Genomic DNA, 26,107 nt, shown 5'->3' on the forward strand with positions numbered 1-26,107 from the left:
TCATTACCGGCCCTCTGCCTCTTCCAGGCCAACGTAGGGGCGCCCGAGTACATGCAGAAAGACTTGAGGCTGAGACCCGCCTTGCCGGATCGCGAGTCTCCTCATCTCCCCCCATCATGTGCGTAGACTTGTGGTTCCTCAGTGGGGTGTGGAGAGAGGAGCAGATCTGGTGGTTTTGTTTTTTTTTTTAATCGCAAACCAACTCGGTCGATGGTAAACGGGAGCGAGGCCCAAACTCGTCCCTCGGCAAAAAAAAAAAAAAAAAAAAGCGGCGCCACCGACGTAAGGGTCCGTGCGCCTGTTCCTCCCCTCGGTATCCAAGGGAGACCTCATTGTTACGTGGTGGCGCCTAGGGTAGCCATGGCAACCTCCAGGCAACAGTCCAAGGAGGGAAAAGTGAGGAGGCACGTGGAGCCCCACAAATTGCCATTTCTTGGCCGACGTGCGGCAGGCGCGAGGCCCTCGCGAGGCAGAGGGCGGGGTCGAGAGCGGGCGCGTGCACCTTGGAGTTGGGCGAGGGAGGGGGAGCGGAGAACGTTTGCAAGCCAACCGCAGCAAACAAACGGGCGGTAACAGAGGACCGGGCTGAGCTCACAATCCCGTAACAATCCTCCTATCAAAGGCGGGCTGCGGCATGGAGAAAGGGGCGCAGGAGGAAGCCCCAAGAGAGCAGCACCGGCTCCTGCATTCCACGGCTTGGCAGAGCACTGCCTGCATGGACCATCTTCTCCTGCACCCTCTGCCAGGCCAGGGGGGCAGGGACCCGCACCTTCTGCTATTCCCTCCCAAACAGGCTCCCCAGCACCATCTCCTGCGCCCCCTTTCTCCCAAACAAAGCGTTTTGCACAAGGAACAGAAACTTCCACAGCCTGGGGAAGTGGGGGGCTTTAAAGAGCAGCAACATGTTTTGGAAGAGCAGATTTGCCGTGGCAGGCAGCTTTCCCAGCCTGTCCTTGGGATGGAAACCGAAGCCTGTGAAAAGCAGGAAGAGGAGGAAGAAAACGGGCACCAGAAAGGGTTACAAGTGAAAGCGGAGGAGCGCGAGCCAGAGAACCCATTGCTCTTTATGGGAAGTAGCAACAAGAAAAAAAGACGAGAGCCTAAAACCCTTACAAACCGTCTCAGCGGCAAAGATGAAAGTAGTAGCAGTGTGAAAAGTGTAGTAGGGGAAGTCAAACTGGGGAAAGTTGAAGAGACTGAGATCATCAACAAAGAGGCAAAGTTGAAAGAAAACTGCGATGCAGAAGTATTGGGATCTGCAAAAGAAGGGACCATCAAAACCGAACTGGTAGAGCCTCTGGAGGAGGATTGCAAAGGGAGGGAAGAGGCGGCATCCAAGCCTCCACCATCTGCCAGTGGTCCCGCTCATGTTAGCCAGGATGTTAGTTTGTCTCAACCTCTAGGAACACAGCATTCTCAAGAACTGAAGATTCCTGTTACACTCCATCCAGTCCCTCCAGGGACTAGGATCCAGTTTCAGGGACCACCTCCATCTGAGCTTATAAGAGTGACTAAAGTGCCAGTGACACAAGTGCCCCTTAAAATGCAGTCCTTGTTGGAGCCTTCAGTCAAAATTGAAACTAAAGATGTTCCTCTCACAGTGCTACCCTCAGATGCAGGTATTAAAAATTAGTCAGAATTTATCATACTAACCATAACTTGTTATATGTAAACACTGGATAGTACAATAAGAGTTCCACTATTATTTCAAGGTTTAAGAGTGTACCCCACACCCCTCAAACTTTGAGTCAGCAATTCATATACAATAGTGCATATTCCAGTGCATGAAACCTATAAGTACACAGGGATTATACTTCTCAAATTGTTTTACAATTTGGTGTTAAGGTGCTGGCCTAGAAACCAGGAGATTGAGTTCTAGTCCCACTTTAGGTACAAAAGCTAACTGGGAGGACTTGGGCTAGTCATTCTCCCTTGCAGAGTTGTGAAGAAAATAAGGAAGGAGTATTATGTATGTTTGCTGCCTTGAATTATTTATCAAATAATAAATGTGGGATAAAATATCTATTCGACAGAGGCAAAGAATACTAAACCAGCTTAAAATGTAATAGGCCTGTGTGATGCTTCAAATTTGATTCCAAAAGATGCAGCTGCTTTAAAAAGCTGAATAGTGCTTTATTTGTGCTCACATATGTCTTTGAAATTGAATAAAAAAATGCTGCACAGGGATTTAATTTCATAGAGTAAAACATATTACCAATTTATAAAACCCTATGTTACAATAAAAAAGTTAGGCTTTTAATTATTAAATTTGTATAGCCACCCATATCTCAAATGTGATTCTGGGCAGTATACAATAAAATCAGAATGATAAAAACATATCTGAAATAACAAAATAAACCAGAGGTCTCCAACTCCTGGGCTGCAGCCCACTACCAGGCTGCAGCCTGTTTGAAAGGGTAACCCTATGTAGAATGCATTATAGTAGTCTGTGAGTGGGAAAGGTGACCGGACCACAGATAATTGTGATCAAGGAAGTGGTACAATTAGGAGTAAAAAAATTAAGTTATTTGCTATCTGTTTAGGAGGAGCTAGAATAACCAATAGTCCATTTTATTCTCACAATCCCATAAAAGAAATTAGGTTGAACAAGGAGCAGGTAATGGGTCATTCAGTGAATGTCATAGTTAATTATGAATATAGTTCATTCTGTTAGACATCTCACATTCTAATATCTGTATAAATCTACTGGTTTGGTATCAAAAGGCAGAGGTTTTATTATTCTCCTAAGATATCTCTTCAATTTTATTTAAAAATACATATGTCTATGTCAACTGAATTTGTCTAGATTGCTAATAAAACGCCTTTTCAATGATACATAGATGGAATCCTCAACTATTTACTGTAACATGATAGTGGAAATAGTGAGGAAGTTAAAATCAATCTTGTGAATTGTATTTCATGGTCAACGAGAAAGAAGAAAACTATTTCCTGACTTCAACTTTATGTTTTCTTTTGGGGGGATAGGCAGTGTTTATCATAGATTAACGGGAGACAGAAATATTCTGTCTTCCACCACTAAAGCCATTTATTTATACTGTGTATAATTCTATATATATATATAGATTCAGATAATTAAATGTTGGTTACTGTGCTTTTGGTACTAATTTCTTGAAGGCAATTCCACAGTTCACAGATGTTGATAGGATTTGAATAAATATAGTAAAGGTTAGAATTTCACAACAGCTATATGTTGATTATATGAGTGTCCATAAGAGGTGTTTTTTTTAATCTGTCCATTTCACAAGTGTATTACAGTATAACATGAGCAAGATAAATCAGTATAGAGCTACATGAATATGAATAGACTCTGTCCTATTGAGTTAGGGAACAAAGGAGGAAAAATTCCTGTTTGTTTGTTTATTTATTTATTTATTTTATATTGCTGCCTATTCACCCAGGGCGACTCAAGACAGCTTACACAATGTAAAACCATATTTAAAACAAAAAAAACAATAAAAACTAACAAAAAGAATCAAATAAATTAATAAAGTACAATAGAACAAAATCTGAGGAAAAATAATAAAAAATAAAACATCACCCCCCAACTCTCACCCCCCATCCCGACGACAGCAGATCACACTAGCCATTTGATGGGTTCCATCCAACTCTGGGTTCCCCAGGCCCGTTGGCAAAACTAGGTCTTCAGTGCCTTTCGAAAGTGTGCTAGAGTGGGTGCCGTTCTAATCTCTGGGGGAATTATATTCTAGAGAGAGGGAGCCACCACAGAGAAGGCCCTCCTTCTGGGTCCGAACAGGTATATCTCCCTTAGGAATGGGACCCGCAACATTCTCTGCCTCCCCGCTCTAATGGGTCAGGTAGATGTGACCGGCAAGAGATGTTCCCTCAGATAACCCAGTCTCAAACCATGAAGGGCTTTAAAGATGACAACCAGCACCTTGAATTGCACCTGGAAGCAAATTGGCAACCAATGCAGCTCCTGCAGGAGAGGTGACTCATGTGCACACTGGTATCTGCACAAAACCATGCGGGCCGCTGCATTTTGCACCAACTGGAGCTTCTGGATGCTCTGCAAGGGCAGCCCCATGTAGAGCATGCTGCAATAATCAAGACAGGAAGTGTCCAGGGACTGTTGCTCCAGAAAAGGGCGTAACTGGTGCACAACTTGCAGTTGCACAAAGGCTCTCCTGGCCATGACTGCCACCTGCTCTTCAAGCAGGAGTCATGAGTCCAGGAAAACCCCGAGATTACGCACAGGGTCTGTTTGGGGTGGTGTCACCCCATCCAAGACCAAAGGTGGCAATTCTCCCTGAGCCAACAAACCCCAAACCCAGAGCCACTCGGTCTTGCAAGGGTTTAGTTTCAACCCATTGCTCCCCATCCAGCCCCTAACAGCCTCCAGGCACTGCGAGAGGGAGGACACAGCAACACTTAACTCACCACGGGCCAAGACATACAGCTGAGTATCATCAGCATATTGGTGACACCTCAGTCCATGGTGATGGATGATCTTACCCAGCAGCTTCATATAAATGTTGAACAGGAGCGGAGATAGTACCGAGCCCTGTGGAACCCCGTAAATATGATGAGGCAATATTCTCCTAATGAAAATCCTGAGTCCTGGCATTTATTTTCAGTTTTACTCATATGTGAAAAGTTAAACACTTAAACTTCCACATGGTCCATCACAAAAAAGGAACACTTTTACGCAAAGTTGCAAAGAAAAACTGGCTGCCATTGAAAGCAATCCAGTATTAGTTTTTTTATATTAATCTTCCTGGATCTTTTTCAGACTCAAACACCCCTAATGTAATCATCTTATTAGCAAGTAAATAAACCTACTCTTGAAAATATTTTTAAAATATATAAAATTACTCTATTTGGGAAAGACATGTTTATAAAAAGCATTTTTTTTAATCTCAGTGGTAGAGTATATGTGTTTTTATATGCTAAAGATCCATTTCTGGCAATTTTTTGTGGAAAGTCTGCTTCCTGAATTTCTGAAGTACTATCTGCTACTCAGTGTAGCTAGATAATATAATATTAGACAAAAATGGGTCATTCTAAATCAGGGGTGTCAAACTCAATTTCATTGAAGGCTGCATCAGGGTTGTGTTTGAACTCTGTGGCTGTGGTGGGCGTGACCAGCTTGACGTCACTCATGTCGGGGGCTCCTGTGATGGTCCGTATGCTCTGCCAGTGAAAACAGCTCGGGTGGGCCATGCATGCCCCCTGGGCCCCTTTTCCAGCCATGGCGGCCTCCAGTAGCTCTCTGCCAGCTAAAATGGAGCTCCGTTTTCACTGGCAGAGGGCTGCAAGAGGCCGTCACTGCTGAAAATGGGGCCTAGGAAGGATGTATGCAATCCTCCCATGCTTCATTTTTACTGGCAGAGGCACCGTGGGTCGGTCCTTCACTGTTGCCAGGGCAGCCCTGCAGGCCAGATCTAAGCACCCCGTGGACCGGATCTGACCCCTGGGCCTTGAGTTTGACACCCCTGTTCTAAAGCAACGTTATGTTTTACTATTAAAATGAAAGAAATGAGACTGAAAGTTTATTAATTTTTCTTCCAACGTATTTTAATATGGAAGGTGTTATATAAATGAACACTTTTACTTGAATTTCGTTGTACTGACTTTCTTTTGCTAGAAGCTGAAAATTAGATACTTGTTCCAGTATAAGGATACAAAAATAATTTCAAGTACACTCAGAAGAATGGGTCTTGAAGGGGACAACATTATGTATTCTGTATGAATGTAAAAATTATTCTCTTCTTTTAATATTTAAGTATTCCCAAAGATACTGGTGTATGGCCAAATCATTGAAAAGTCACGGATATGTTGCAATAATGAAAAATCCACTGGGTTAGATGCAGATCTGGCTTCCAGACAGGTTTCTTATATGTTTGTATAAGTTTGTGATCATAGTTAAAATATGATCTAAAAGTCTAAAACAGTTTAGAAACAACATCATGTTTATCTCAACATTCTTACTACAAAATTAGAATAGATGCAAAACCAAAATTCTGAACTATGGGATAAATGAGTTGGACTTTTCAATTAAGAAAAAGAATTGAAATTGTTTAAATTGATATTATACAGTACAATTTCATACCATGTATAAATGGATAAAGGGATGCTAAATGGGATTTGTTACATTTTTATCCCTTCTATCTTCTCCCAGAAGCTATGGGTTGTTGTTTTTTCCTTACACAAAACTCTGATGTGATTTTAGCTAAGGGATCCTACTGGCTTATTGAGGAATTGCAAACATTTGAGTTCAGGTGTCTCTTAGTGCAGTATAACACTTGCAAGGAGCTTTCCAAGTGATTGGCACTTGCATTTAAGAAGATAAAAGGCACTGCTTCACCTACCCTAGTACTTATTGAAAATTTGGAATTTGTTTTCATGAGATACAATGTTGCTGGCTCGTTTAGAAGAAAACTGGTAGATACTTAGATTATAAATTTAGTGACAGATGTGATACTTACATTGGATTTCAATGAGCTGGTTGCTTAATAGAGATGGAGGACCAAAAAACGGGGCCCTGGGCATTTGAGAAAAAACAGTTTGTCAAGATGCTCAGTTAACAATCCTCTGGCCAGAATGCTATTCATCTGGTGACAACCTGGTTATTTGGAAATGTATCTCACTGATTTCAGTGGAACTTGCTCCCAGAAGGAAGCCTGATTCATATAGCATAATATGATTTGTTTTGGTGTTGATTTAGTTTATTTATTTCATTCTGTTTATATGGCTGATATCTGGTCAGCTAGCATAGCTTAAAACACCAGTGCAATAATTACCTCATTACCAAAAGAAAAGTAAAAAGCATAAAATGGCAACCAAGAGCAGATCATACTTCAATAGATTAACAAGGCCTTACAGACCTAATTATTCTGATCTCCATGTCTGGGAAAATAGCCAGGTCTTAAAAGCTTTCCGAATAGCCAGTAGGGTGAGGGCCATCTGAATCTTGAGTGAACAAGATATCTGAAGGACAAGTGGTATGACAAAAAGTCAGTTTCCTGGACTGGGTGGGGGTGGGGAGGGAGGGAGAGAAGGCAGGAGAAGTTGCTAAACATTGTTTCGCATCCTGACAGTGAGCTTTTTCTGGAAGGCACTTAATGTTGGGGACAAGTGAACCAATGGGAAATCATTTCAGTGAGCCAGCCCCAACTTGGAAAAACAATGCTTTCTGAGTTTAATTCCCCTTCCCTCTTGAAAATGGGGACAAACAGCTCCTTCTCCTGGTTCAAAGTTGTTGAGATTATTCTAATGGGCAAATAATCCAGCAGCAAGCCCTAAAGGCCTTATAGGTTGAGATGCACTTTAAATTGCATCTGGGAGGTAATAGAAATCCATTGCAGGATGCACAAAATAGGTGTGACATGTGCCAATTTGTAAGTACCTGGGCCACTGCATTTTGCACCAACTGAAACTTCCAGATATTCCTTAAAGACAGCCACAGGTAAAGCACCTGTAATAGTCTAATCAGGTGATAATGAGAGCATGAATCACTGTACTCAGGTCCCTGAGTCCCAAGAAAAGCTGCAACTGGCACACCACCCAAGGTTGGGCAAAGCTCTCTTAGCTGTAGAACCCAGCTACTTATCAAATGAACCAGAGAACCCCTACCTGACAATAAGAGAAATAAATACATTTTGGATTATATTTGTTGAGGGGAAAGATCTTCCTTCAATCCAAATGGCAGGTGGTTTCACTCACAATACCATAATTTGGATCTCCATGATATCTCTTTTCAGAGAATAAATATATCTTTCTGGTTAGTCTGTGAAATATACAAATTATTACATGTTTATGCTGTGCTGGAAATTTCTTTGGCATTTTTACAATTATTGTTCTTTTTTTATAGGAAAATATTTTAATGAAAATAAAAAAACAGGTGAAAATTTAACATGTTTTTCATTGTAGATTTTTTTTTAAAGTGACACATCTTTACTGGTTTCTTTCATTTCACTGAATGTAGTGTAGTGATTAAAATGTTGGACTATCACTGGAAAGACCAAAGTTTAATTCCACTCTAACCATGAAAGCTTGCTGGATGATTTTTTGGCTAGCTGTGTTCAACTCAACCTACCTCAGAGGGTTATTGAGGGGGAAAGCAGGAGGATGAAGTGGTATATGATGTATTATATCTCATAGGTCTTTTTCAAATTGGAAAGTGTAGTCAATATTAGATACGCCAAAGTGAGGCTGATTTTATAAGGGAAATAAAATTATCTGCCATTTCATACAAATACTATGTATTAAGTAAAAGAAGAAAAACAAGTGTTTTTCACCAAAAATATAACTTTAGGGCAAATTAAGGGTTTTGGCACAGCATTTTTAACACGTACTTATGACAACTTGCTTGCTCATCAATATTTTTGAATACAAGGGAAATAATATATTCTATAGTTCATTATACAATCTATGATGATTAATATAAAATACATGCTAAAATAGTAACATGATACATAATTATTTTAATGTTAATATTTAATTGCTTCTGTGATGAACAAAAATTCAACAGTGCAATATATTATATTGCCCAAATATCATTCATTCCAATCTCAACTAAAATGTATGAATATTAGTAAATACATATTATGCTTATTTTTGTAAGTTAACATCATATTTCTTTCAGTATATTTTAAATTGAACATATATTTCTTTCAATATATTTTAGAGCTTTCATGATTTTCCTATCCTTACAATTGCACAATTTAAGCATGACTATTGGACCCACCAATATCCATGCTAAAATTGTGGAATTGTATGGACAGGAAAATTGTGAAAGCTCTAAAAAAATACTGACAGAAATTAAATGAGAGGTTCATCCCTAATCTGATTTCTGCTCTTTTTAATTCAGGGTCACTTGTTGAGATTGGCAGCTATGCAAATAGACTGCATAAATTAAAAAATAAATCTATAGTTCCCCATTGAAGGGCATGTAGGGTACATTTTTAAATATAGTGGACACACTGAGACTTAATTCTGACAGATCATGGATAAATGGATAAACTTGTGTTGTTTGTGATATAATTAGTAAATTCTAAGGGCAATTTACAGAAAGAAGCAAGGGATATTTAATCTCTCTTGTAGAATTGGAACCTTATTAGAGAACATGCAGCAGATGTGCTTTTGTTTGTTTATTATTTTTATCACTCAGCGTATACAGTAGTTATTTATCCCCAATGTCTAGTTAGATTCAAAAAAAAATATGCGTAAGTCTTGTAACCATCTAGTGAATTTGCCATCTTGCAAATTGTTCCTGACAACTTCACTCAGTTTCAAATACAGTTTGCCCTGCAACAAAGTGGAAGTCAAAGTTGCCCCAGACTGGTAGAAAACCTGCTTGTTTTTTATGCAGTTACTAACATTTACCATGCTTCATGTAGTAAGAGATAGAATTAGTTATGAAATCCAGTGGACTTGTATAACAATTTTTTCCTCTTTTCTATTTCCAACAACTCCTTAGAGGAGGTTCCTCAGTCTAAAGCACACAATTCTCCAAAATATCAATGCAGAGCCTGAAGATGAATAAAGGCTCCAGGAGGAATCGCACTCCTACCTCTTCCATTTGCAGTAGAAAAGTAAATTACACAACCCTAACTGTTCTGTATCAGCTTATAATTTCACTTTACAATAGGCTCATATGACACTTGTCAAAAATGGCCCTGTACTAGTCACCAAAATCCATAATCTACAGCCAGATGTAATTATCATAATAATTAGAATTTAGAATTGGGGTATGTTTGAGCCTAATGTTTGCATTTGTTGCCAGAATTAAGCAGTGTTTTCAACAATTGAGGTAGAGAAAAATCATTTTATTATTATTGTTAGGATCATACTTCAGTGCCCACAGAATACCGCAGAATTAGCAGTATATTCCACCCATCCCTATATTACCTAAACATTAATATTACTTTATCGTAGGGATACCAGATACTCCGTTCAGCAAAGATAGAGATGGCCATGTCAAGCGTCCTATGAATGCATTTATGGTATGGGCAAGAATTCATCGGCCAGCCTTAGCCAAAGCTAACCCTGCTGCTAATAATGCCGAGATCAGTGTCCAGCTTGGATTGGAATGGAACAAGCTCACTGAAGAACAAAAGAAACCTTATTATGATGAAGCTCAGAAGATAAAAGAAAAACACAGAGAAGAATTTCCTGGTACTAGAGAGACAATTATTTATACATTTTTAATATCTGATCGCCATTAAGTATCCATAGGTTCATGCATGGAAAGATGGTATTTAAATATAATCATTCAGGAAACAGAATCCTGGAAGATGAAAAAAAAACATAGTATGTTTAAATAACGAGGCAAATTCCTTAGTTTTTTCTGACTTACCGTACCCAAAGACATACAAGTAGCCAAATGAATGGTGACGTTATGCCACCATACATGTAGATCAATCATCTGTATATTAGTATGAGCACTAAGGTTTTCCCATTTTGTCAAGAGACATTTTTGAATATGGAAATAATTATTATTTATTAAACTTGCAGACTCTCAGTGGCTCTGGCAGTCCACAACAAAGAAAAAAAGCCACAACTTTTCTCTCATCTGTCTTGTGAATGTGCATTTCCACTGATTTATGTAAACCTTGTTAATTACTTGAAATTACATCTGGGAAAAATAGTTTATTCAACAAAAGGCATATGTTAATATTAATTAACCCAATTATATTCATGCTGACAATTTCTTCTGGTGTTCCTGTTTTAAATGTATAAACTCATTGCATGTCTTTGTGTTATTCCCAGTGAAATACAATTCAGATAATATAATTAATTTCCAGGGTTCTGATTTTATATACATATTTAAAAAATAATCTGATGCTAAATTCTGTAACACTAAAGCAAATATAATGAATAATAGAATAAGAAAGGCATTAACTCTATTTAGTATTAGCACAAATAATAGTGTTTTATTTAACAAAGTTGGTATTCTGTCTTGATTGTAAAGTTATGCCACAATCGGGTGATAATATTGATGGCATGAATACCAATTTGGTGTAGTGATTAAAGATACTGAGCATGAGTAATAATCTTGCACAAAGCAACCGGATGACTGGGGCAGCCATTTCCTTTCAGACCGAAGAAGGTAAAGGCAAACCACTTCTGAAAAATGTTGCCAAGAAAATTGTAGGGGCTTATCCATGTAATCGCCAGGACTCCAAATTAACTCTAATGTTTGTATATAATTCAAACCAAAATCCATGGTAATGAGAGGTGTTACAAATAGGAACAGTATTTCTCTTTCCCTCTGAGAGATTGTAAGCTTTCTATTCATATTGTATATATGAATATGTGTTCTTTTGCAAATATGATTTTCTGACTTAACAACAGAGAAGTTTATGTTACTCTTAATAATGCATATCTTCACTGGGTAAGGATTTTCAAAAGAAACTCTATCTTTCAGCTGGCGTACTCTTTAACATTTCTGCAGGTTGGGTTTACCAGCCAAGGCCTGGCAAAAGGAAGAGGTTTCCATTGACTGTCTCCACTGTATTCTCGGGTACAACTCAGAACATCATAGCTACAAGTCCAATGACAGCCTCTACTGTCTTTACTGGGACTTCTCAGAGTATTATTACTACAAATCCAACTACCATTTACCCTTTCCGATCACCTACCTACTCTGTGGTTATACCCAATGTACAGAACAGCATCGGGCATCCAGTCTGTAAGTTCATTTTTGTTGTTTATATGAATTCTTTAAATTGCTTTAAAAGAGGAGTCAAAGAGGCTATCTGTATCAAAATTGAACACCTCTCAACAGTGAGAAGGGATAGGACACAATTTATATCTGTTTACAATGCAGCCCTTTCAACAGCCCCAAGTCAATTCCACACTCACTGGCACTCTGATTTAGGTGACTGAGGACCCAGACTAACTGTCAGGTGGTTTAATGATTCTATTAGTGGATAAATCCTTTCCATTCCCCACCAGTCAATTAGAGCTGAAGAAGCTTCTTGGGTGAGAAGTGAAATGTCTTGAAGAAAAATCAAGAAAGTCCAGTTGCCTTTTTGACAGCATCTTTGGAATGAGAATTTTAATTCCTATAAGCACATTCATAGCATGGTTTTGTAGAAATCTTTAAACTAGCAACTAAATATTGCACTTATATCTAGAAGTCTTCAGCAAGTTAAGCTGATAAAATATAACCATACTTTTATAAGCATTTTTTTCAAATTTGTAAATTTGATTCTTATTAAGTAAAATCACCTTGAAGTGAATCCACATGGTAAGTCTTACATAGTATCAAATTTATTTGCCACCAGCCTGCAATGAAACAATCTAATGAACACATTTCCCAGAACTCCCAAAACAAGAATTCCATAAAGTATGTTATTTTCAAATAAAACACACATAAGCAATTTCTGACAACAACACTCTGGTCTGTTTTCTTACACTTCTATAATAAATGGAACCAAGAAATGTGCTTCTTTTGTAACAGCTGTTGTCCTGTTAATGGCAGCCAGCTCAAGTGAAATTGATTCTTCCAAATAAGAATCTCAGAATCTTTCGTAGTTAAACATATTAAGATTAAGATGACAAGAATTTCTCCATACACACACCATTTCCAGTTTAGAGCCAATTTATCCACAATGTATTATGATGGAGTGTTTCTTGATTTTTTGTAACAGTTCTTTCCTAAAACTCTCATTCTCTGAACCAACCTTTACATTGAGACAATATGTATCTTGTTCATTGTTTTTATCAGAGTGAACATTAATTCTCAGACATGGACATATCCTCTACACAGTTTTCTTGGCATGAAATGGAAGTGGTTTGCCATTGCTTTCTATCAGAATGAATTTTTCAGCTCTCTAATCCAACATACCTCCCAGGCTACAATAAAATATTAACCAGGACTAATCCTTTATAACTTTATAGGTCAAATGACTGGGTGTTGCCACTTATTGAGGCTGATTTTCTGTAAACATAGTATTACCAGTGGCATCTACCATGTATGTATATGTCAAAACTTACAAAATGATGAATCTATTGTAACAAGCAGTATCAATTTTCTTTTGACATGAATCAGTGGACTGTGTACAATGTGTGCCCACTAGCTTATAGATTTTGATACTCATAGATGCTTTAGAAGATTGATAAAATTTACTACAGGATGGTCTCTTCATTCCATTGCCAGTTACCATGGGACGTTTCCATATCATCACTGTTTTCATTCAGTAAATCCTTAGAAGCAATTTGAAAGCCATATGTAATCATTTTCACCTCTACCAGTTCAGAAATACTATAAAAAGAAAAGCTGTATTTCTGCAGTAACAAAAAATATCATTTCCCGTTCTACCCAAGTAGAAAGAAGAAGGAAAAAAACAAACAGCTTTTTTAAAGAGAAAAGGGGAACTGGAAACAATTCTATCAATTTTACTCCTTGATAGGGCCTATAATAATATAATATTGTACTTCCATTTTAAGCCAGAACGCTGTTGGAGTATACTTTGTATTTTCTATGGATAACAACTTTTGTATTACATCCATGCCTTTTCTGTGTTTTAATACAGAGTTCCCCAACCTTTCCGAGGTTGACCACCCAGAGCAGAGGAGAGGGAGGAGGAAACAGGGAGCAGCAGGCATATTAGTGCATGCATGCACACATGCGAACACCCATTGCTTATATGAGTGGGGCTGTGTGCACACACGCACCCATATCAGCCAGCCACCTACACAGATTTTGATATTGGCAGTAACTGATAAACACGCTGAATCTAATCATAAAACAGATCATTTTCACTTTAGAATGTAGATTTTTTAATCATTTGATTAACTTCAAAGAATTCTTTTAAATGGTGGGTTTTTAAAAAAATATTATTTGAAATTACAAAATAGCACTTAAATCAAGAAAAGACCAACTAAGACCCACAAGCAGTCAATCAATTTGTTTTCTTAAACCCCACCTGCAATTGTACTATTAAAATTCAGCAATAAAATGACATTTCCTCTTCCTTTAAAGGAAACTGGCTCAAAACTAATTGTGTGAAACTTCTACTTAAACATATTTATTTTTTTGTGTAAAAATAAAACAACTCAAAACACAAACACTCCAAAAGTTCAGTTCTTCTGTGCTAAAAAAATTGCCCTCCCTCACTAGAATGCAGTCCAAAATGAGGGTTATTTAAAGTATAAAGTAGAGATATAAAATAACATTTACTATAGATGTTATAAAAATGTGAGGTGAGCTGTTACATTCAACCTGTTTGAATCATCCTCGGTATTGAAACCACATTTTTTCTATCCTTGAAAAATTTCATTTTCTCCAAAAAGGAAAAGAGCTAATAAATTGACGTCCTGAAGAACACTACTATTATGATGATCCACAATAAACTATATTTGGAAGCAACATTCATCATGCTAGAGTTGACAAAGAAAAATAAATAAAAATATGGGAACATAATATTCAATAAACAATTCTTATTTCACCCAAATGAAATAATGTATAATATTTAATATATACATAATACTTACAAAATGAAACTGGATAATTGGTATCTTACCTTTTGTATTTGCTTTCTAATTCTAATACAGTATTAGAAAACAATGGAATACAGACCTAAATGTAGGCTTTTATTAACAAATTTGAAAGATATCCTAAATATCTTTGGATATTAACAGATACATTACTTACTTACGTACTTACTTACTTACTTACTTTATTTATTTATTTGTAAATAAAGTCAGATTGGTGAGAAGTTGAGGTGCTGGTCTAGAAACCAGGAGACTCAGTTCTAGTTCCTGCCTTAGGCAGGAAAGCTGGCTGGTGACCTTGGGCCTATCCCTTAATCCAGGGGTGTTAAACTTGTGGTCCGTGGGCCGGATGTGTCACACGCAGGCCACGTCCAACCCAGCTCCATGAAGGGAAAAACATTGTGTGATGGCAATGTGATGCCATGGAGTTTGACACCCTTGCCTTAGTCTAACTCACCACACAGGGTTATTGTAGGGAAAATAGGAGGAGGGAGTATAAGGAACATTTGCTGCCTTGAGTTACTTATACACAGTAATAAATGTGAGATAAAAATCAAATGAATAAATCATTCATGACTCTGAACAGCATACAAAGTTAAAACAAAAAGAATGCTACAAAATAACAAAAAACATAAAATAATTTTAAAAAGTTAAAACAATAATTTAAATCTTTAAAAAGCAAAACAAAACTCCATAATCTGCAGAAGAGCATGCTCAATTTTCCTAGCAATACAATCTCCATATCTATGTTTTCAGATTCCCAGGCCAGATGGCAAAGCCATGTTTTCGGGCCCTTTTAAACAGCCAGCACTGTTGGGGCCAATCTGACATCAAAAGGAATAATATTCCAAAGGGTAGGTGCTTAGCAGATAAACCTTTTCTCCTTGGTCCCATTAGATGCTGTTCCTTCATGGACAGGACTCTTCACATGCCTTTCCTGCTGGATCTGTTGGTTAGGTGTGATTAGACAGAGGTGCCCTTCAAATCACCCAGCCCATGCCCTTTTATATTAAAAAGAATTAATAATTTTTTATTGTTGATAATACTAATGAGTTTCCAAAAATAGAAGGAATTTGAGTTTTCAGATTTACAAATTTAAGGAATTATACTTTAATATTTCTTTATCTTTTTGTCAAAGTATAATTGCATAGTACAATTTTTTTAAATAAAAGCATTCGTTAGAATATAGTCCTGCACATATTAATTACAGAACACATGTAGTGATTTTCACACATAGTATAATTATTATTTGCAGTCAAATGTTTTGTAGTAAAAGAAAATTAAGTAAACTTTCAATAAGAAAATACTATTAATATGAGTTTCTCAGTTATAATTGATCATTTTCTTTCTCCAAAGGTGAAGCCGCTTCTACTATCCAGCTGCCAGCTCCTTCAGCTCAACATCCAGGCCCTATTACACTGTTCCAGCCAAGTGTAGGAAACACAACATCATTAGCTGCCTCAACTGCAAACCTGCCAATTCGGCCAGTCCTTCAGCCTCAACGATTTGCTCCACCTTCCCCAACAGAAGCTCATCGTGTATCTTCAGGAACAAATTGCTCTATAAAGAGACCCACCCAGATTTCTATTGAAAGCTCAAGCAGGACCCCAAATAATACAAGCACTACTCACCCTAGATACAGTGTCTCAACTAGCCAATCCCCCAAGGAATACTCAGGTCTTTCTTCATGTTCTAGAAATGGACCCATTCCTCAAGCACCACCTATCCCTCATCCACACGTTTATCAGCCTCCTCCCATTGGTCATCCAGCAACTCTTTTTGGAGCTCCTCCTCGATTTTCATTTCACCATCCTTACTTTCTACCAGGGCCACATTATTTCCCTTCAAGGTAATGCAACCACATACTTGCATTCTGGAATAGGTAATTAGATACACTTTGCCAAGGTTTGCAGTTACTATTAGCAAAAGTGCAATGACATTAGACAATTTTCCTTGTTTTTCCTGTTTCTTTTCATATGGAACTTCCATACATTTCATTCTACTGAAATTATTTTCATCAAATTTTCCACTTATAGAGATTTTTAAGGATTTTTCTTCCATATCCAATCTTTTAAACTTGTCTAGTGCATTATTGTCCCTAAGTAGAAAAACATCAGAATCATCATACTCATCTAATTATTAAAACAAATCTTTCCAAGACACAATCTACCCAACAGTTTTTGATTAGAGACCTCAAACTCCAATGGCTCAGTCTCTGATTTGCAGCCTTGTTTTTTCTTAAGTTAGGTATAATCCCATTACAATCTGGATATGTATATATTTTTGGCCTAAAGCCACTGTCTCCATTGAAGAGAAGGCTGCATGATTGATGATGATGATGATATCCTGATATATTTCAATTGATCAAGGTGACAAATGTACCTAATATTTCTGTCTCCCGTTTTCCTCACAATAACAATCTTTTAAGGTGGGTTGGGCTGAGAAAAAGTGACTGGCCCAAGGTCAGTTACAATATAGAGCAGTTGGAAATGAAATGCAGAAATGAAATGGTGGTTATCTTATTGTTAATCATAAAGATCCAGAACTTCATGAGTTTCCTTACTTAATGCCAAGAAGTTGTAAGTTATACCTCACTTATTTAATTTGCCTCCAATATCTATTTACATTTTACTTGTACCCATTCATATCTTGTATTTCTATGTGTGAGTGTATATAATGTGTGTGTTTATGATAGATGTTTAAAATGCTTCAAATTCAATAGTGCAATTTCAATTTGAAAACAATTTGCACACTATTCAATCTATCCATCCATCATCCATCCATCCATTCAAATTATCAGGAGCTTGAGTTGAAGGAGAATAGAGATACATACCCATGCATACGTACATGTACTAGTTAACATTTCATGTAAACAATAAAGGAGACTATGGCATTTCTCATCAGCACAGTTTTTTAATTGCCTTTTAATTTTTATTTAACCCTTTCTGTTTAAATTGAGGATGTTGCTGGGGTGTTTATTGGTTTTGTTTATGTCACCTTAAACCATATTATTTTGGGATGAATGCTATATATATTAATTAAATCAGCTTTTATTAAAAGTTGGGGGTAAGTGACTGAATTGTCCTACCTCTGGATTGATTTCTATGCTGTAGGACTACCTAGTCAATATTCTACTAATATTCTATAGCAAAAACCTTAGATTCAGCTACAGACCTCCTCTAAAAGTTAGTACAGAACTGTGAATTTAAATGTGATCAGAAAATATGCGGGGAATAACTATAGTATCTTCAATTAAATATACAAATTAAATATTAAATTACATTAACAATTGAAATTAGGTGAACTTTTTATCCTGCTGCAAACTGTTCCTTCTGTTGAAAAGTCAAATACAGTTTTCAGCCTGAAAGAGAATGTACCTTTCTATTAGTTTAACTCAAGGTTTAAATAAAGATATGCTGTGAAGGTAGTCCTCAACCTATGACTACAGCTGAGTCCAACATTTCCATTGCTAAGCAAGGCAATTATTAAATGAATTTTGCCCCCATTTTATGACCATTTTTGCCTCAGTTGTTAAGCGAATCACTGCAGTTGTTAAATGAATCACATGGCTGTTAAGCAAATCTGGCTTCTCCCATTGACTTTATTGGAAACTAGCTGGGAAGGTTACAAATGGTGATCACATGACCTCAGTACAGTACAACTGTCCTGAATATATGCCAGTTTCCAAGCGCCCGGATTTTGACCACATGACCATAGGGATGCTTGCAGTGTCATAAGTGTGAAAACTGGTCATAAGTCTCTTTTTTTTCCCCCAGTGCCATTGTGATGTTTAACGGTCAGTAAACAAATGGTTGTAAGCCGAGAACTACCTGTGTGTGTTAGCAGTCATATATCAGTCCTATGGCAAAGCAGTCGAAGTAACCTTTTTTTCCTTTGTTTTGATGCAGCACATGTCCATATAGCCGGCCTCCTTTTGGCTATGGGAATTTCCCCAGTTCCATGCCTGAATGCCTTGGTTTTTATGAAGACCAGTATCAAAAGCACGAGGCCATGTTTTCTGCCCTGAACAGAGACTACCCTTTCAGAGAATATTCCGATGAACACACGCATAGCGAAGACTCCCGCAGCTGTGAGAGCTTGGAAGGGACATCTTATTACAGCAGCCACAGTCAGACTGAAGAGGAGTATTTAAACCCTATGCCACAGTTGGACATTGGGGCCCTTGAAAATGTTTTTACAGCCACCCCTTCCACCCCTTCTAGTGTACAGCAAGTCAATGTGACTGATAGTGATGATGAGGAAGAAGGAAAGGTGTTGAGAGATTTGTAATTTTTTAGATCAAATCTAGCATACATACTTTTTAAAACATGAAATAAAACATGTTCCTCATATAACACTATTTTAGTGAGTGTTATCTAGAAGGCATAGTAATTCTAGATTGTTGTAAAGTTTTTATGACACATGGGAGAGTTCCTGAACCAATGTATCATCACAGGTACTGTATATTTTTATATTAATTTTGCATACTCTGCTGATCAAGGCAGCTCTTAAGATGGTAAAGATTTTTTCATTTAGTTACCTCGTGCCTTTTAACTGAATGTTATGGGTAATGTTTCCAGAGACCATGTGAATAGTGTACCTTATTCTACATTCAGCTAAACTTGATTTGTCAACATTTTGCATTTGAAAAAGTGCACTGAAGAAGTTTGATAATTAATGAAATCAGGGCATTGTCCTATATATCTTGTGTCATGTAATGCTAGAAGCAACGTAATTGTGTGCAACTTACCACAATTTTAAAAATCTGCTGTTGAGCAAATACAGACCTTAATTTAAAGAAATCATACTATTTCTGATGGGAAATTTCATTTTCCTATTTCAGTCTGTCTTCCTTGGTAACATGGTGATATTTTAATTTCTATCAAGATAAAAAATGTATTTATTTCTCTGTTGTGCCCATGGTGTGCACACCCTTTGTTATACATAAGTCAGAGTTGTCAGATTTTAAAAATCTGGCCTGTGGTGAAAGTAGTAATTTTTTAAAAAAGCAACTACAGTTGTTCCAGAATCTAATCTATATTTATACTGAAATTGCTATATAATTATCTGGTCTGCAGCCCCTCTTACGGTTTAACTTATTTCTCTGCAAGAACAATTCATTTTTTAACATCTATATAAATGGAACAGTTATATAATTCTAAGAATAAATAAGAATCAATCTAGCTGTCAGTTGTATACAAGCAGGTTATGATTCTATACCAGAATATAATTAACAATATTGCAAGCAATACATTTTAAACTGTAGTGCTTCAAAAGTAGTTGTAAAGAAGATGAAACATTACTAAGCTATTTGTTCATGTTGCAAACCAATTTTATAGGTACACTTTTCTTTCTGTTTTGGGGAAAGGGGCTGATAGTATAGATGTTCCATTTTTGTTATGTTAAAATAAAATCACATGAACCATATGTTGTTACCTCTCTGTATTGTGACAAACAGAATTATGACCCTTGTATGTACATGATAAAGTCAAATGTGGTTATTTTAATACTCCTTGGAGGGATTTGTTTTAAGGATAATCATACAAAGGGTGTGCTAATATCAGTAACTATTGTAAACTGATTGAAAATGTTAATACTTTTCATGACATTTCATTTAAATTGTAAATTATCTTATCATATGTGTTAAGAGATAATAGACTTTATGGGATAGAAAAAAATTTAAAGAATGAAAAGGAAATTCGATATTTCATTGGTAATTTTTGCTAATAACCATAGTACTTTTCCATCAGCACTAATATATAATACTGATATGTGGTTTAGAATACTTGATATATTCTAAACATATACTTCAAATACGCTTCTTGGGGAAAGTTGGTCTTCAAGAATTCTTGTGAGCAAATGTGCTACCTTCCAGAAAAAAAAAGTCTCTGAAAAGTAGAAGAATCCACGTAAGCCGATCCTTCCCAACCTACAATCCTCTAGATTTGTTAGATTATAACTCCCAGAAAGGCAGCATGCAGAAAAGATTATCCTGCTATTCAGCATCAGTATTCACAAATCCAAGCATTAACCATGCTATTCTGGCTCAATTGAGTCACATTTCATTTCATTAAAATTATTACATTTTCCAGACTATGAAAGAAGGTAAGAGAAGAAATAATTGTGTGATAACAAAAAGGAAAAAGACAAACCTCAGATTAAAAATTTCCAGTGATAAAAATGCCATTATAAAAAAGATCATCAGCCGTAGCATACTGTATATTTTATAACTTTTTGCTTGCCCAATATAGTGCTATTTCAGGGCAAAGAAAAATCAAGATATGAATTTATAATTTTCTTTTTTTAATGCAGCTTTTTATCTGACAATGGTAAATTGTGCAATATGAAGAATAAATTGCTGACTTTTGAAATCAGAAAGTAAAAGACTAACCTCATGGAGACATTCCTGTTTCTTGGAGACCAATGGTTTTGTCAGATCTGGGATAAACCTCAAAGCAAAATCTGCTTATTAAAATAAAAACCCAATTTTTTGTATAGAATAAGGGGGAAAGTTTGCACATTTTCTTTCATATGTACAAAAATGTAAGCAAAAAATATTCAGGCTGTTTTTCTAAAAAAACAAATGTTTGGCAACTCAGTTTATAAAACAATATGTCTATTACATTTTATCTTGCATAGTTGGGCACAAGGCACAAACAAAATTGTAATGCAATTCCCCTTTAGAATAAGTTTTGTTTTATGGAGGCATCCACAAAGAAAAGAGAAAGAGGGCATTAATTCTGTATGGAAGATATATGGCAGTGTATGTATGCATGTATGATTCTCATGCTGTTTTGATGAAATAAGATGAAATGAATACCTTAAGGGGAATTCCTTCCATCAAGGACTTTTGCCATTATTAAAACTATCATCTGAGACACATTCAGAATGGTTTGCCTGCATCACAACTAGAAAGCTGTATAACATCAAGGTTATGTATCCACAGATAGGTTTGCCTGAAGGCTCGGCACTTCTTACAAATCTTAAAACAGTAGCGAAGATGAAGCTGAGATAGGAATGAACCACAGTACATGGGTATGATCTCAAAAGCAGAGGTGATTATCTTTTGGTCCAAGGAAAGAATTCTAATCTTCACATAATTCTGAAGACTGTTGGAAGAGTGTTAAACCTACACTTTTTTATAGCCATGGTGCATTTTCTCCTGACAAAAGTGTCCAGTTTGAAAAAGTGATAGTAACATTTTAAAAAAAAACTTGAACATTGCTTGATTCTGCCCAGGCAATAGAGTCAAATAGGTATGTGGACTACACAGTTCCTAGAATAGAATAAGAACTGAATGGATAGAAGAAATGAAAACCCAAGAACAGGAATTCAATCAACAGTAGACATGCCACATAGAGGCATGTGATGTACATAATTTCAGCACAAAGATGCAGAAGGTCTACTACTAATTGTATCTACATCTATTGTCCTGAGTGATCAATAGGTTCATAGGTGTAAAAGGCTGCTGCGTGCAAAGTTGAATTACAATAACATTACAGTTCTCAAAAGATGTTACGCCAATCCGTCACTCTCATCACTTTGTGAAGGTCTTTAAATTGATCTCTTTATTGTGCCTTGTATGTGTGTTACTATCTTTCCTGTGGGGTAGTAATCCGGTCTTCAGTCCCATTCAGCTGTGCATCTCACCCAGAATAGTAATTGGCACCAATGTGCCTTATATCAGGGGTCCCCAACCACTGGGCCGTGGACCGGTACCAGTCCGTGGAACATTTCCTACCGGGCCGCCGGTTTGCTGGGCACCGCCATCTTGTTTGATGAGAAAGTGCTTCCGGGTGAACTTTTCCAGTTGGAAAGCGGCGTTTGGGTCCTGAAGGAATCCTCGCACCTTAGTTTCATCGAAGGGGGGGGGCTTCAAATGAAACTAAGGCGCGAGGATTCTTTCAGCACCCAAGGCAAGGCGAGCCGAGCGACCGTCCTGAAGCCGTCCCGAAGCGAAGCCCATCGACAAAGGTACAAAGGAGGAGTTGAAGGTGGCGGGGAGAAGCGGGGGACGGCTGGCTGGCCGGTCACTCGGCTCGCCTTGCCTTGTCATGCGTGCTGATGCCGGTACCGGGCCGCGGATCATTTTGTGATGCCGGTACCGGGCCGTGGCATAAAAAAGGTTGGGGCCACTGCCTTATATGCACAATAACTCTCTGATTTTGAAATCAGAATGCAACTTTTATCCTCATAAGTAATTGTTGGGTTAATTTATGCATTCAGGTTAATTTTATCTGCAGGTATGTAGTCTGCTTCTGCAGATGAGAGGGTGATTATTGATTGCTTTCTATTAGTCCAACTGCTCCCCCACAGTGAAATAAGTTTATACTCATGAATTTTCTGAACTTCCAGCCCGTTTGCATCCATAAGCTTGTACTTAGTTGACCAGACTGATCTTGAAATGCTAATTGGTATCAAATCTGGTTAAATTGGCTGGGTAACTATTAAGAAACATTAGAGCCATAAGCTAAATTGGAAAACAAAAATATCAAAATATGATATCGTTGCCCCCAGCCACCAAAAAAGACATAGACCTTTTCATAAATCTTGAACTCAGTTCAAAGATTTTATCTGCCTAACAACAGCTGCCATTGCTTAAGACTAATCTTTCTTCAATATTTTGGCTATGCTTGTTCAGTATTCTGAAGATTTTAAGCTAACATACTTGGAAGACTCCAAGTTAAAAATAGAATTATTTATTGGCCAATTTGATTGGACACACAAGGAATTTGTCTCCGGTGCATAATCTTTCAGTGTACATACAAGCAACAAGTGATAAATCATGATCATAATCCTAACATACTGTACACTCATCATAAATCATAAGATATAGCACTCAGTGATAGTCATAGGATATTAATTAAGCAATCAACATAAATCATAATAGGATACTCAATAAAAACAATGCACATAAATCATAAGATACAACAGTTATAAGGAGCTAAGGAAATAGGTAAAAGCAAAGATGAGAAGGATAATAGTAATATAGCCCTACTAGGTAGTTTGACATTCCAGGGCTGAAGACAGTGTTGTGGGAATTTGTTGTTTAGCAAAGTGATGGTAGGAGGAGGAAAAATGTCCTTGTATGTAGTTGTTTCGGCATGCAATGCCTGGTAACATTGTCTTGAGGGAAGTTGAAATAGTTTGTGACCAGAATGTGTTGGTTTGTTGATATTTTCACAGATCTCTTTCTAGCTTGAAGATACAGATCTTCAATGGAAGGCAGGCTGGTTGCAATTGTTTTTTCAGCAGTCCTATCCATTGAAGTCTGTGTCTGTCTTGTTTGGTTGCTGTACCAAACCAAACAGTTATAAAAGGTGTAAATGACAAAGTCAATAATTCCTTTGTAGGACTTGTATCAGCAGCTTTCTGAGTTGGCTCAGAAAGAACATTCTTTGTTGTGCCTTGATATTAGGTGTCCATTTCAAGTCTTGAAATATTACAGAACCTAGAAACTTGAAGGTCTCTATTGTGGATACTACCGTGTTTCTCATATAAGGCCGGGTCTTTTTTTTTTTTGAACCCTGAAAAAATAGCTAGGCCGTCTTTTTGGGGGTGACTTAATCCTCCCCCTTGCATCCTTGGGCAGGTGGGCGGCGACGGCTTGGATGTTGACCTCGGCGTTGGTGGGGCACTTTGTATCGGGAGACCTTCCGCCACCATTGCTTCCCCTTTTCCCCATGCTGCCGCGGCATTTAGAGCAACACTGTGGTGTTTGGCGCAGCCATGCAGCATTTGGCGCAGCCATGCGGGGCCGGCCAGGGCTCCTTCCTGCAACCGGAGCCCGGCAGAGACGCTCAGCTTCAGGCGCTCCTGTTGCCGCCTTCCCGGGCATCGTTCGAAGGCAAAACCCATTCTTTTAAAAACAACGCCCTACTACCGGTACGACAAAGCCTGCCCTGCCCGAGAGGGCAGCCCAACCCCACATGGGGAGGCGAATCTCCTGGGGCCACAGTGCAGGATCAGCCCACCCCAGGAGAAGCGCCCAGCTGCCATCCCTGCCTGGTGCCAGGCAGAGCGCAAAGAGCTTCGCCTGGGGTGCCCAGCGCAGCTGACAGGCAGGCCCTCCTGTCCGGCGGCAGAGCTCTAGCCAAAGTAGTGAGCGCTTCCCCGCCAGACCCTCCACTCATCCCACCAGGGCCGCACTGGAGCCGGGCGGGGTTGGCAGAGCCAGGAAAGCGAGCCGCTGGTGCGCACCCGCCTGCCAAGCAAAAGAACTGGGCTGACTCGAGCTCAGCTTCCTTCCCATGTCCCTCCAGCCCAACCCCGAAGGGGCCACTGGGAGAGGCCGCCCGAGGCAGTGATAGCGCTCACCCATCCGTGGACAGGGAGGCAAGGCGAGCTGAACCCCGCCGAGTGAACGCCTCTGCCCAATGCCCATGCCGCTGCAGCAATAGGAGCTGCCAATGAGTTTGGAGATGCGTGGGGACAGGGACGGGCTGGGTGAGGGGTGGAAAGGACAGGCGGCTTTGGGCTCTCTCCGCCAGACCTGCCATCCAGGGAAGCTGCACCTGAAGTCAGGTGTCTCCACCAGGCTCCGGTTGCAGGGAGGAGCCCTGGCTGGCCACGCGTGGCTGCGCCAAACGCCGCATGGCTGCGCCAAACACCGTGGTGTTGCTCCAAATGCCGCGGCAAGCCCCCCCGCCATTCCCCCCCATTTCGCATGTTTTAATATAGGCCTTAATTTGTGGGGAGGGGCTTAATTTCATTTCATGCCTATAAAACATCCTGGGACTTCCTATTGGGGGAGGCCGTATTGTTGGAGAAATGGTATGTTGTCTAGTAAAATAAGAGGTGGTAGAATAGGAGGGCTTTTCCTAAAATTTACTATCATTTCTACAGTTTGGAGTGTGTTCAGTCAATTGTTCCAGCTGTACCACACCAGTTGATCAACTTCCTGTCTGCAGATTCGTCATAATCTCAAATGAGACCAATCACTGTTGTATCATCTGCAAACATAGTACTTTAACAGAGGTTTGATATTCAGTCATTGGTATCAATAGAAAAGAGTAGTGGAGAGAGCACACTGCTGTGGGAGTCCCCTGTGGTAATTGTACAAGTATCTGACGTGATTTTACCTGGCTTCACCTGCTGATTCCTAAGCTTATGATTCACTTACAAGTGTGGTCAGGCACAGCTAGCTCAGTTTAGTGAAAATAATATGTGGAAATATGGTATTGAATGCCAAGCTGAAGTCTATAAAAAGGACCCTTGTATAGGTTCTTGGAGATTCAAGATGTTGTAAGATGTAGTGCAGTGCCATCTTAACAGCATCATCTTCTGATCTATTTGCTTGATAGGCCAATTGCAAGGGGTCTAACAGCAGGTCTGTGATGGTTTTCAGGTGGGCCAGCACTCCAAGTTAAGAACTTGTTTCTATCATAGAACCACACCAACCTTTTTCAGCTGATTTCAAACTGTGGTAGTGCTGTTTTTCTCTTGCCAAACAACAAACTAGAAAACATACCTACAGTATTTGAGACATTGTCTTCCTCCGAAGATGGCTTGCTTGATGCTTGGAGCCATCATTAAATATGAAAGAAAATTGTCCAGGACCATCTGCTCAATCCAGACTATAGCTGCAATTTGCCTAGTTAAGAAGATTGCAGCATATATACAT

At 38.5% G+C, this 26,107-nt stretch overlaps 1 protein-coding gene across 2 annotated transcripts; it reads left to right on the forward strand.

The window, feature by feature from the left end:
* The first annotated feature begins 7 nt into the window (after nt 1-7).
* SOX30 (SRY-box transcription factor 30) lies at nt 8-20,201 on the forward strand. 2 transcript variants are annotated; one of them, XM_087955088.1, is made up of 5 exons: nt 8-118; nt 9,919-10,158; nt 11,438-11,674; nt 15,841-16,333; nt 18,393-20,201. In XM_087955088.1, exons 1-5 carry the CDS (start codon nt 52-54, stop codon nt 18,772-18,774), a joined length of 1,419 nt encoding a protein of 472 aa, XP_087811214.1. In that variant the 5' UTR covers nt 8-51; the 3' UTR covers nt 18,775-20,201. The 2 variants fall into 2 exon arrangements, with proteins under 2 accessions (XP_087811214.1, XP_026537932.1); XM_026682147.2 differs by lacking the exon at nt 8-118 and adding an exon at nt 437-1,619 and having other exon boundaries at nt 18,393-19,910.
* Nucleotides 20,202-26,107: the final 5,906 nt, after the last annotated feature.

This window comes from Notechis scutatus, chromosome 2, assembly GCF_049901735.1.
Source record: "Notechis scutatus isolate UNSWTSFEM ecotype Mainland chromosome 2, rNotScu1.2, whole genome shotgun sequence".
Lineage (NCBI taxonomy): Eukaryota > Metazoa > Chordata > Lepidosauria > Squamata > Elapidae > Notechis > Notechis scutatus.

What these genes read in the sequence shown, in the direction of transcription:
- SOX30 (XM_026682147.2), top strand. Translation starts at nt 635, where the DNA reads ATGGAGAAAGGGGCGCAGGAGGAAGCCCCAAGAGAGCAGCACCGGCTC. An exon ending in AGTGCTACCCTCAGATGCAG is followed by an intron (nt 1,620 to 9,918) that starts GTATTAAAAATT and finishes ACTTTATCGTAG; the next exon opens with GGATACCAGATACTCCGTTC. An exon ending in ACACAGAGAAGAATTTCCTG is followed by an intron (nt 10,159 to 11,437) that starts GTACTAGAGAGA and finishes ACATTTCTGCAG; the next exon opens with GTTGGGTTTACCAGCCAAGG.